Source organism: Epinephelus moara, chromosome 13 (genome assembly GCF_006386435.1).
Source record: "Epinephelus moara isolate mb chromosome 13, YSFRI_EMoa_1.0, whole genome shotgun sequence".
Lineage (NCBI taxonomy): Eukaryota > Metazoa > Chordata > Actinopteri > Perciformes > Serranidae > Epinephelus > Epinephelus moara.
Genome location: NC_065518.1, coordinates 33,697,639 through 33,710,561, shown reverse-complemented (window position 1 = coordinate 33,710,561; position 12,923 = coordinate 33,697,639). Strand labels below are relative to the sequence as shown.

Here is a 12,923-nt window from a genome sequence, read left to right as displayed (position 1 = left end):
GTTAAGTGTGTCATAAAAAAAGTCATTTAAAAAAAGTATAGTATGCCATAACAAATGTAATAGTTAAGTATATCATAAATTATTATGGTATAGTATGCCATGAAAAATCTTCATAAATCAATCACGAGTCTAAGCATAGTGTGCCGTTAAAAAACTGTTATAAAATCTTAGCATAGTATGGCATAAAATATGTCATGAAAAATGTAATAGTTTAGTATGTCATAGAATGTGTACAAGTATAGTATGTCATGAAGTCTTAGCATAGTCTGCCATAAAAAGTCATAGTATGGCATGTCATAAAAAATCATTAAAATGTAGTAAACATCATAGCATTGTACGCTCTTAACTAAAATTACCACCTCGCCTTTGTATACCTTTACACACCAGTCATGATGCACTTAGTTTACATTCATGTCTGTAAAAACATGGATGTATCACCCCCAGCAGCACATAGGATCTATAGTCAGCACAGCTTTAAGGTGGACACCCAAAGTTAGTGTCACCAATTCAGTATCTGACCAAATGTCTCCTCTTCTGTTCCTGAGTTATGACATTAAGTAATGGCCAGAAAAGTGTTAAATGCAGAACATGTTACAGTGAAGGTGACCTATGACCCTTTGGATATAAAAAAAATCATGTCATCACTGCATCCTGGACATTTATGTGACAGTTTGTCACACAAAAACATGGCAAAAACATGTTTTGGAAGGTCACAGTGACTTTGACCTTCAATCACCAAATTGTGCTCAGGTCATTCTTGAATCAAAGTGGACATTTGTGCCAAATTTGAACATATTACCTCAACATATTCTGGAGATACTGTGTTCAAGAATGACATGAGGGTCACAATAACCTTGACCTTTGATCATCAAAATCAAATCTGGTCATCACTTAGTTAAAGTGGGTTTGAAGAAATTTGAAGATATACTCTGTTGCGATCATGAGAATACAATGGATGGCTGCATGGACAACTTGAAAACATAATGGCTCCAGCCATGGCTATCACTGATGCACAGGCTTAAAAAATAAAACCTGTAGTCATGGTCATTTGCCAGCCAGCTGATGTCATCACATCACAAAGCAGACCTGAAAGCAAACCACCTAATCTCAGATTAAGGCTCCCTTCAATCCTGCCTGGGAGCTGATATGAACCACCACATTATGAGTGTATCATTAACTAATCCCCCTCCCTTGGAGTTCAGCAGGTCACCAAAGGATCATATGTACATCAGCACTGTGTGTAATCTGACCAATGAATGAAGAGCAGATTGGTATTGTGTGAATTTTATTGGAAAGCAGATCACCTTTAACAAAACAGACAGTCAGACAGTTTCAAGTCATTAACTGTACAATCAAGGAATGAATGGAATGTTCCTAAAGGAATGGATTCAGACTAGACAAAGACCTCAGCAAAAACCAGGTCCAAGAACAGTATGATGATGGGTAGAGGTCAAGAGGGAATGTGACGACTGAAAGACGTGAAGAACTTCACATCAGTTCTTCTACTCTTCAGGCTATTGATGGACAAAAACAGGAAATCTGAGGCAAAAGTTTCACTGGGTCACCAGTGTGAGGACTGCTGCAGGACAGAGTGCTCAGTAGAGCCATTCGTAGGCACAGCTGGTGTAGGTGACCAGCTCGTCGTCTGTAAACCACAGGGAAATCTCCTTGTTGGCACTCTCCACTGAGTCACTGCCATGGATGATGTTCCTGTGAAAAGGACAAGAGCAAAAGTGAGAAAAAGAGCAACGTAAAGAATCAGAGACAAGTCAGTGTAAATAAACTTTATATAGCAAGGAGTTCTGTCAGGGTTACTGACTGCTGTTGGCAGACTGTGTTGAGTTTCGGGCTCCTCAGAGGTCAAATAAATTACTCACTTGCTGACGTCGATGCAGAAGTCTCCTCTGATGGTTCCGGGCTTTGAATCAGCGGGGTTTGTCTCACCCAGCATCACTCTACCCGTCTTCACAGCACCTTTGCCTTCCCACACCTGGAATACATCACAACAGAGGGATTATGGGAGATGAAGCCAGCTGCTTCGTAGCTCTTCTGGAGTAGTCCTTCCAATTAACACACTCCTCTTAACAGCAGACAGACTTTGGGTATTATTTTCCATAACAGCCAGGCAGTAGAGCTGGTTCCATAACTCTGGGTTTAATACATACTGGTTCAACAGACACACACCATACAGTCTTATACAATCTGTTGTCTCTTCTTACCATGGCAACCACTGGACCAGAGCTCATGTACTTCATGAGGGTAGGGAAGAATGGCCTGTCCTTGAGGTCGATATAGTGCTCGTTCAGGAGCTTCTCAGAGGCCTGCAGAAGGAAGACAAGAGAGACAGATGTTAGGTATTGGACATATTCACTGACCAAAACTTAATTTCATCTGCTTCAGCAGGTCAGACTGCTTAATTCTTCCCCTGTCACTGCAGTGTACTCTAAATATATGTGCCAGGGCATGATTAAGTGTTTAAATGATGAGCACTCTGCTAACCATTTTTAATCAAACATGCTTTTCAGGCATTTACTGTTTTCCTTACTCAATAGATGATCCAGTGTTTATCATGCCTGGATTTGCTGTAGGATTGAGTTTTTAAAAAAAAAAGAAGAAAAAAAAAAAAGGGGTGTGTACTGCATCACCAAGATACAATGAGCAGCTGTGGTGGATTACTTACAAGCAGGGCTGATAAAATCACTGTGTATCTGTTGTGCCCACATGAATTTGTTCAACCAGTGAAACGTTCCATGCAGTTGTTACAATGCGGGTCTTTGTTTGTATTAAAGAAATATTTTCTTGGCGTCAGCACCCCTAGCAATTTCCCTACTTTAAAGACAACATAGACGAGAAGCTGGGTTGCAACAGTATGATTTTCACAGCGCTATAACAGTGGCGAAAATATCACGGCATCATGACAGTACAGCATTATCATCAGTCAGGGGGGGCACCTAGAGGAATAAAAACTGATGGATTATTTATGCTTAAACATTATTAATAATATTAAAAACTTGGGAACCCCCCCCCTCCCCCTCTTAAAAAAAGGAAGCATGTGTAAAAAGCCTCCCTTTAAAAAAATAACTGAAATAAAGCAGATTTTTTGTACTTTTTTTTTTTTTTTTACATTGTAGATCGGCAAAAGCACATCGTTGGCACATTGCTCAAACATCCTATGTTCCATGACAACTGAGCGAACTCAATCCGCTGATTCCGACTGTGATGGGGTTGAAGGAAATTGTTTTTTAAATCTTCGGGCTGAGTGAACAGACAACTAACCTCAAGGTCCACAGTCTGAGACACCACCTACAGCAAACCCTGGCTTCATGTTACTGTCAGGTATACACACATTAAATTTGGGGGGGCCACTGTCATCCCAAAAGTACACTGCATTGGCAGCTACTCTGACAAGTCGTGTTGAGGACTGAAACCTGGTGCCAATATTGCACTGGTTCCTGTACAAATGGTAGCTACCAACCTCATCCCAATGCAGATTTCAGTGCCTCATTTTGGTGCCAGACTGAGTGCAGTTGAGAGAGCGAGCTAGAGATGGAGGGAAAGTGAAAGAGAAAGTGTGTGCGTCTGAGACTAATGTGTGACAGTGAGGCTGCAGTGGTTTGAAGCCGCTTTGAATGCCACTTTACGCATTATCGGCCAGCACCATCTTAGACTGTTGAAGCCAAAAGTGACCGTATTTGGATGAGAGGGTGGAGTCTGAGGATCTGGTGTGGGTCTGACTCAGACTGCAGTGACACTGAGCCTGTCACTCAAAAAGGCCTGCACTTAATTTTGCATAACATTAAGCCTTAAAACATAAAACGTGTGAAGTATAGAAAAAAAAAAAAATTTCACCCAGGCTGTAAACCTGTTAATTTCTGCTGCAAAGTTGGGCATTTTAACATGGGGGTCTATAGATATTGACTCATTCTTGGAGCCAGCCTCAAGTGGCCATTAGCAGAACTGCAGTTTTTGGAACTTGACTTCATTTTCCAGGCACCTGACAGTGACGGGGGTTAGCCCCGAAGTTAGCGAGCAAAGTGAGCTTCCCCATTGGAACCTGACCATCCTCAGTAAAGGTGGACTGTTAAGGTGGACCAGCTATTCTCATTGTAGTGACAATCTCAGCCAAAATCTAAAGGAAACACCTGCCTAGCGCAAAACGCTGGTAGATTTTTCCATTTGGCGAGTTAATCTTGGAGGGCTATCCACCACACTGGCAGGTCAATGTTAATACCAAAATAGTCGTGTAATAAAAAACAGAGTCTATCGTGTTTTTGGCGTCATTGTTGGAGTTTGACACACAAACGCACTACAGACGTGTATTCTTACATTACACAATATAAGCCCTAGACTTGTACACTGCACCAACATGCTGAGGCTGTGGTTATGAGATGTTCAATATATCAAAACAATGTGCTTCACATTTTGCTTGGCCTCTTCTTAAAGTTCGCATCAGCAAAACACTTCATCATCACTATGAAATTTGATAAAAACGAAATGTACCATGTGACAGGTTAATGGGTTCATCCTCGTATCTATCATTAGAGTCGAGTGCTCCCAGCACAGTTAAACCCACAGCCATGCCCTAGATAGAGTCAGGATAGCTTTGAGGCCTTTACCGACTACAGTGATGTCCCCATTATGAAGTGCTCAGTAACCTTGCAGTGTGACACACTGAACAAAAAGCCTCTGAAGCAGATCAAAGAACCACATTGTGTTTCTTTACAGCTGGCATGACAACTGCAGTCACATGGTCGGTACATCCCACTTTAATAATAAGGCTCTGGTCACACAAGTTGAATAACCAGAAATCCTGTAAGCAGATATCAGCCAGTCTGACACTGCAGAACAAAAAAGGACCAACACCCAACTACCGCGGGCATATCTGCAAAAACCCAACTACTGCAGAAATATCTGCAACACTAGTAAAGGAAATAAAAAACCTGACCAATTCAGTGAGCAAGGTCATTTGGTAAAATTCTTTCTGTTCTGATGTAAGGCAATAAGTGAGAAGACATTTTGGGCTCTGGTAACTAAAGACTGACATTTGCCTTCAACATTTGAGCAACAATCCAGATTAAAAATGACTTGCAACTAGCGTTCCGTATCCCAGTCTGTGACACTTTATAATAATCATCATTGATGAATGGTAAATTGATAGTTAATTAAACTTAAAGTATTTAATTAGGTTTGCTACCATGAAGACACAATTAAATAATGTTTACTAATTATTAGTAATGCTGAAATGTATGGTATTTGAACAGTTTGTTGCAAACACAACTTTATATACTATAAACATTGGATGGCTATAATCATTTTGCAGCTAATGATAATACTGTGTTAAATGGCTGATAGATACCGTGTAGTGCACATACAAAATTTGCAACTGGCCACCCAAATAATGTTCAGACCATTTACAAACCAATTATTAACCAGTGGCAAACTTAATAGGATATATAAAAAGTTATGTTTGCAACTGTTACAATTACAGCATTACTTATAATCACAATCATCAATTATTTCATTGTTTGTTAATAGTAAAAAATAACTAATTTCAATTTACCATTCATTAATGATGGTTATTATAAAGTGTTACCAATTCTGGACAGGACCTTGTGTGCTCCTCTATCAGACTGTACTTTGCTCCATTTTAAGTTGGCTTCCGACTGCAATACTAACCCCACTGACACCAGGATTTAATGGAGCAATTAGGGTTAATCTACTTCACCTCAATGTGAATTTTATTGCTTGTGTTAGTTTACATTCATTCTTGCATAATGCAGGTTTATAAATACACCACACTTCATGGAAAAGTGAAGCAGCATCCCACTCTGTCACAGATGATATGTTAGAGGATCAGAGACCTCGACTCTCAGTGCTAATCTATGCTACAGTCAGGAATAGCAAAGCAGACTAATCCAGCTCACCGGAGGTCTTAACTGTCACTTTGCACACTCCAAAGATCATGTGCATACACTGGAGATGGTTAAAAATAATACCACTGACTTATGAAAGCAGCTAATTTCACACTCGAAGGTACATATGAGCCCAGGTCTCATAGATTAAAACAACATTTACTTACATGGAGCATCTTCATGCCCACGAGTTTGAAGCCTTTCATCTCGAACCTCTTGATGACCTCTCCAATGATGCCCCTCTGCACACCATCGGGCTTGATGGCAATGAAGGTGCGCTCCTTCAGCTCGGCCATGATTCTGAAACAAAGCAGAAAAAGAGGGATGAGAAAATAAAGAGCAATCTGCAGGAGAAACAAGTTCTGGAAAGTCACTCACGCCACTTTGTTGCATTTGGCACTGTCAGCGGTGGGGCCGGAGGGGCACGACCCCATTGCACAGCGAACACATAGGACGACACACGACTCAGGTTGGTATGGCTCTGACAGTGTGATCACCTATACTGAACTAATGTGACTTTGACTTTAAGCCACGCCCACAGAGTAAAGACCTTTATCCTCACACGGCTTCTGCAGCACACTAAACAGGGAATAAACTGTCATAGTTTCACTACTCACACCAAGAATTTGTTATCTGTGACAACTACGATTCACTTTTTGTAAAATTGTACACTTACAATTTTTTCCAATCAGTTGTTGGTTATTTGTTCTGTTAGTTTGTTGACAGAAACTTAACAAGGTATTTTAATGATCATATCACTATAAGAGGGACAAAAGTCAAAACAGCTGGTTCCAGCTGCACAAATGTGAGGATTTCAGATTCCTTGTCATACAATGCTTAACAAAATCTTAATTTATTTTTGACTACTGGTCAAACCAAACGTGCAATTTCAAGTCATTTAACAAGTCAAGTCAATTTAACAACATAACTCGTAGATTAATCAATGATGTCATTTATCAATATCGCTGTAAACTGAGCTTGCAAAAGCATGAAAACCGGTCTACCAGCAAGCATGCAAGCAATTTAAGAATCTGGTTTCCAGAATAGTTGTTGCTTGTTTTGCTATAATGACAACCACATTCTATAGTTCTTCCAGGAAATTGGTAGAAAATACTTAGAATTTACAGCCAGTTAAAAAAAAACGGTTGGTCATGACAATGTAAGCTGCAGCCCCAAATTAATTAATGGAAAAAACAAGTTGGAGCCTGTCATGTTTCTGTGCAGCTAGGAGCTCAATTACACAATAGCTGACTTCCCAAGGCAAGCTCACCATGTCAGCAGCATTAGCTAACGTAGGGGGTAAAAAAAATAATTAACATGGAAACAGCCCTTGAAGAATGAAATCTACTGAAGGGGGTACCATCATCCCTGAATATGACAAACCAGACAGATTGGATAGACAATAATTAGGGTTTCTTATAAATCTGGCTTTCCATATCAGATAAAATCATCACTTCCTGTTTCTCCCAAGCTATTGCAGACAGACTTGGGTTCCAAACTGCATTCAGAACTGAAGCATGCGGATGTGCAAAACCACACCCTACAAAACACTAATACACTGACTTTTATGAATTTGCAATGTCAGACCTGTCCCATATTTTTTGAAGGCTGATACGTACTACCTTCCATAAAATAAAGGGAAACAGATTTATTCAAACACACATCATATAATAATGACATATTTGCAGAACCATATTTACATAAATTAAAAATGACTGCCTGTTCCTGCCTCCTCTTCACTTACTGCCGTTATCCAACTCAACTTCCCTTTAACCACTCACTACGCCTGTGGTTCTTTTCCTCCCTTGTTCCCGTTTTTCCTTTACAGGAAAAAAAAAACTGCAAACTTAATAAAACAACATGCATCACTAGCATTAACTTAACTTGTGAATGACTGAATGAGAATGTGTTAAGAGTAACCTATAGTTACTTATAACTTGGACTGCTAGGGTGAGCTGGGTAGTTTAATCTATAATACATAATCATTTATGAGTTGATTATGTGTTGGATTAATAATCTGAGTCTTCAAAGTAACTAAATCACGTCATGGAGTAAAAAGTACAAATATTTCCCCTTTTGAGATGTAGTGGCGTATAAAGTTGCATAAAATGGAAATATTCAAGTACCCCAAAATTTTAGTAATAGCAGCTCAGCTGCAAACAAAGTGTTCTGTTTCTACTAATATTTTTGACAACACAATTCATACACACAATTCAGGGGTAGGATCCACCCCCCCACCCCCCCCCTACAGAAGTATCTCAAATTCTAGAAACGCCCCTGATAGGCTGCAAGATCATAATGTTCTGTTCAGGTGTGCGCAAAATGATAAGCAAATACAAAGCAGCTTCACTGGCTTTCTAATAAGCGTTTGACTGCACGCGCGCAACGCACAAGAACAGCAAATGTACTTTAGCACAATCAGCTCACTAGTGTCAGTGACGTTTGGTCCGCCGGCTGCACTAGACAGCCGGTGTCCAGTCTTAATCCCCGTCACCATCAACTCTAGCCAGAGAAGCGAGCTTCATCCTCCTGAGCAATCGCATCATTCCTGTAAACTGTCTACATGCCCAAACAGCTAATTAATTTGATAACAGAGCGCGTGAACATGCACTTCTGTGGGGAGTCGTCAGGCCCACGGGCCTTCACACACTGCCACATGGTCTTTTGTTCGCGCTGCAGCGGCTCGCGGCCTCACTGCGTCAGGACGGCTCCATGACGAAATACCATTATCTCTGTCACAGCTTCGATTATTAAGAGACTCCTGGAATCACTGTAGCGTACAGTGAAGTTTAAATGTGCTAAAAGCACGTTACCCATAGACCACGCCTGCTACAAAACAGACTTCTTAAAAAAACTACTGAACATTACATTCAAATTCTGGCGTGTTAACAAAATATGACTATTTATACTAATAAGGACGCAGCTTGTACAAGTAAAAGATGAATAACATGCTCACATTACCTTGACAATGAAGCTCCGGTTGGGTGGAAGGAACAAGCAGCTCCGGTTGACGTGGGAGAAGACCGGCGAGGGGCGCGCATCCGCTTTTTATCCCTGAAGGCGGAGACTGGCGCGACGGCAAGTCACAGGAGCCAAAAATGAAAAGCAGTTTGCATAGTAGTCAGTCTGGTATCGCGAGACTATCTGTACTGCTACAGAAACAGTTTTCCTCACTATTTCTTTCTTTCTTTCTTTCTTTCTTTCTTTCACCTCTATGGATGAGTCTCAAACAGTTACGTATTTAAATGAAACCAAGTTTAGAGAGGAAATGTCTCTTGCTTGAACAGACATCTGAAATATGATGTGGAGACACAATAACACTGATTTTTTTTTTTAATAAGGGATCACAAGGCAAAAAAGATCAGAATTGCTGTTTTTTTTTTTTTTTTAAATAATGTGTTGTATTGTATAATCTTATCATATGCTTAAGTCTGAAAATGTTTTTATTCTTTTATTCTAGCTATAACTACAGTTTCCAGAAATGTAAAAGCGTGGAAATACTCTAGTGAAGTATTTAAAGGGATAGTTCTGACATTGTGAAGTGAGGTTGTATGAGGTATTTATCCATAGTCAGTGTACTGCATACAGTAGATGCCAGTTGTCCCAGTATGGACACGCAGGCTGAAGTCTGCCACAGAGGCTAGGCAGTGAACTGGTGTGGAGGGGTGAGCAATCATATTTATTTTAGACAACAAAACAAATCAACATCAGTTTAACTGTACGTCGTATTTCAGATACTTTCTGCTGTCAAACAGCAATTTCTGATGGGAAATTGAAGCTGCTACATTGCTCTCTCCAAAGTCAGACTCCATTGTGAAAAACAGTGATTAAAGGCGCTGAACACAGAAGCTGCTGATCTTCCACTGCCTCGATATATTAGTTTGTTTGTGTTAATGTGTGACTTTGGAGTTTAAAAGGGTTAGTTTGGATTCATTAAAGTCACATAACAACACAAACTAATTCAATGATCAAAGCAGCAGTAGACCAGCAGCTCCTGTGTTCAGTGAGAGTGAGAGGGAGAGGGAGTCTGGTGGCTTTGTCAAGAGCATAGATGGGGAACTGAAGCCGTTAAAGGCTTCTCTGGCGGAATGGGCTTTTTGACAGAAAGGCAAAGCCATGAAAATATTCTCAATATAGTGTACACTTCAGTGGTTATTTTTTTGGCAACACTTTTTCTTGGTAGCTAAAATATGTTTCACTGCTAACCCCTATCTACAGCAGTACATTGCTTAGCTTCTGTGGCGATACTCCTACTCGTTTCTCCAAAGTTGGAGCGTGCCAACTGACATCTAGTGTATTTGATACACTGACATACAACCCCACTTTAAAAAATCCGAATGAGCCCTTTAAGTGCGGTACCTGAGTAAATGTATGTAGTTACATTTTACCACTGAGTCACAATCTCTGCTGTGAAAAAGATCTATTTGCATATATGAAAAACCATTGCAATAATCAATTGCTATCACCCAAGCCTATATACTGGAGGTCAACAGAATTTCCTTTATTTCATTAACTCATTAAAAAAAAAAATGTTTTGAAAGACCCTTTCACAGCTAGTAAAGTGAAGGACGTTCACTTAAAGGGGAACTCCACATCAAAGTGTGTTTCCAGGGGTTGAAAGAACTACTGCATATGTGTTATAGTAGTTTAAAGCCTTCAGCAGGAGCTGTGTGAAGGGATGTGCATTTTATTCATAGGTGCCTTTCAAAGCACTCAAGGACACCTTACAAGACACAATTAAAAACAAACACCAATGTATCCAAAGTGACATCACTTAAATTCACCTAAATTGAAGTGCCTTGGTGGTTTGCACACACACACACACACACACACACACACACACACACACACACACACACATAAAAAAATGCATGTACACATGCACTTTAAGTACACTCCCATATTTACAGGCTTATAGCCTATAAAGGCAGCTTTAAGAAGACTTATAGGTTCAAATCTGCAGCTCATGGCTTTTATGATATGAGCTACATACGCGTCATAAAGTCACTGGGCACTGCATGACATTAATGGAAACAACGTTAATGTAGCCTGTGATAAAGAGATAAAGAGGCTACAAACTGTTTCTCTTACATAAAGCGCCAGTATTCCCACCTCACTCACTTCACTCAGTGTGGATTAATGGAGTTTTTCTGAGCCTGACTTCCTAGCAGTATGAAAATATTAGGTATGTTGGCTCAAGCCAAATCTCCCTCTGAGATTGAATGTGCTTTGAAACATTACGTCTCACCCTTTGCTTCCTTGGCTGTCTGCCACTGGCTTTAATGAATGCTGAGGCAGCAGCAGTGAGTGTGACCCAGAGAAAGTGTGTCTTCCACACTGTGTATCTCTCACAGACTCTGCTGTCTGTGATTATCTCTGGTTATTAGATGGGTGGAAGACAGAATGTGGAGTTACTTAAAGCCTTTAGTTGACACCACTTCTGTTGCATACAGAACTCCTTAAGTGAAATATACAGCACCGCACACACACACACGCATCTGCATATACACACATACACCTAGCCTATCTATCACCTGTTCATTCCCAGGGTATTATGAAAAACGTTGACTCATATACATTTTATATTTGCATAAAAATAATTTCACTTGTCCTTTTCTTACTTTTCCTCTCCTCTCTCCTCACTTCCTGTAGCTCCTCTTGTCTCCACTCCTTTACTTTCTGCTCTATCTTTCTCTCCTCTCCTCTCCTCTCCTCTCCTCTCCTCTCCTCTCCTCTCCTATTGTTTCCTCTGTTTTTGGCTCCTATCCTCTCCTCCTCTTCCTTGCTCACCTCTTACACCTCCAGCAGCGGATGCTCTTAGAAAACAAATGGAGAGTTAATCCCTTGGCCTAATCTCCTGCGTTCTACTCCCAGTCCTATTTTTACCAGGGCTTAAGGCCAGGATTAAACCGCCTTTTTACTTTCTCTCTCTCACTGTGTTTTTCAGGAGGATGAAACTATTGATGGTTAAGTGCTGTTCACACCACTCCACAAAGCTTGTTAGCCAGGCCTGTGTGTGTGTGTGAGTTGCAGAGGAGTGTTGTGCTGCTGTTCTTGTCTTACTATGAACGCCTCCTGAGGCGAGCAGGCACAGCACAGTGAGGACGTGGCATAATTGGCATCGCCCCAATGCTTTGTGATGTTCTCTTTCTTGTGCTTAAAGTTTTTCTGAATTGCTAAAACACTGAACCCCATTCTCTGAACCGAATGTTCGGTGGCCTAAGCCCATTTATCCAATCACTCACTCCTCTGGCAAAACCTTAAACAATGCTCATGCAGTTTGCAGATCTCATTCACTCCTTTTGAAAAACTCTGAACAGTGTCGCTTACATTTGCACTGTGGTGCACTTGTGCTGCAAAATGGGCAGCAGATGTTAAACACAACAACAACAACACAGCTGTCATCATTTACACAAAATTATTCACACTTTTTGTAACGATGTGATTAAACCAATTGAATACAATATGAGGCAGTTCAGAGTACGCAGGTGGCACAGGGGAGCTGAGCGTTGATACCAACAATGGATGGAAAATATTTGAGAGACAGAGGAGGAGGAGGAGTAGATGTAAGAGATGGTGGACGAGGAAAAGCAAAAACAAGAAGAGTGATTTCAGATTAAATCTAAACAACTATGATAGACCATCTTCTTGTTTATGGAATGACAATGAGGGAAGCGGGGCATAGAGTACAGTCCAATATAAGCAGAGTCTCTGTAGCCACTGGAGTTTACCAGCCTGTCACTCATGCAGCATTTGAACAACATTTTTGTCATGTCTCATCTCATCAATGAAAATGAAACATAGAACTCATCTAAGTTGTTATTATCAAGATCTATTTTTAGCTCGTTGTCTCTTTTTCATCATGGAATAAAAGTCAGTGATGAAAAATTTTTGTCATAGTTTTCATCAGCGAAATTAACCCTGTCACACATATAGCGCCTTTCAAAATAAACTTCCATGTGTACAGGAAGTGTAGGTTTTGTCAACAAAACTACTTCAGGTTTCGGTTAC

At 40.4% G+C, this 12,923-nt stretch overlaps 1 protein-coding gene across 1 annotated transcript; it reads right to left on the bottom strand.

Annotated features, from left to right (window-relative positions):
• Positions 1-1,268: 1,268 nt before the first annotated feature.
• LOC126399916 (nucleoside diphosphate kinase B-like) lies at positions 1,269-8,991 on the bottom strand. Its single transcript, XM_050060249.1, has 5 exons — positions 8,874-8,991; positions 6,080-6,212; positions 2,220-2,321; positions 1,878-1,990; positions 1,269-1,710 (listed from the first exon to the last, which is right to left on the bottom strand). The coding sequence occupies exons 1-5, from the start codon at positions 8,951-8,953 to the stop codon at positions 1,596-1,598; spliced, it is 543 nt and encodes a 180-aa protein (XP_049916206.1). The 5' UTR covers positions 8,954-8,991; the 3' UTR covers positions 1,269-1,595.
• Between the last annotated feature and the right edge of the window lie 3,932 nt (positions 8,992-12,923).

Coding starts and splice junctions, on each gene's coding strand:
- LOC126399916 (XM_050060249.1), bottom strand. CDS start 8,953: ATGCGCGCCCCTCGCCGGTCTTCTCCCACGTCAACCGGAGCTGCTTGT. Junction 6,213..8,873: donor ACCGGAGCTTCATTGTCAAG/GTAATGTGAGCA, acceptor GCTTTGTTTCAG/AATCATGGCCGAGCTGAAGG. Junction 1,991..2,219: donor CTGGTCCAGTGGTTGCCATG/GTAAGAAGAGAC, acceptor GATGTATTCCAG/GTGTGGGAAGGCAAAGGTGC.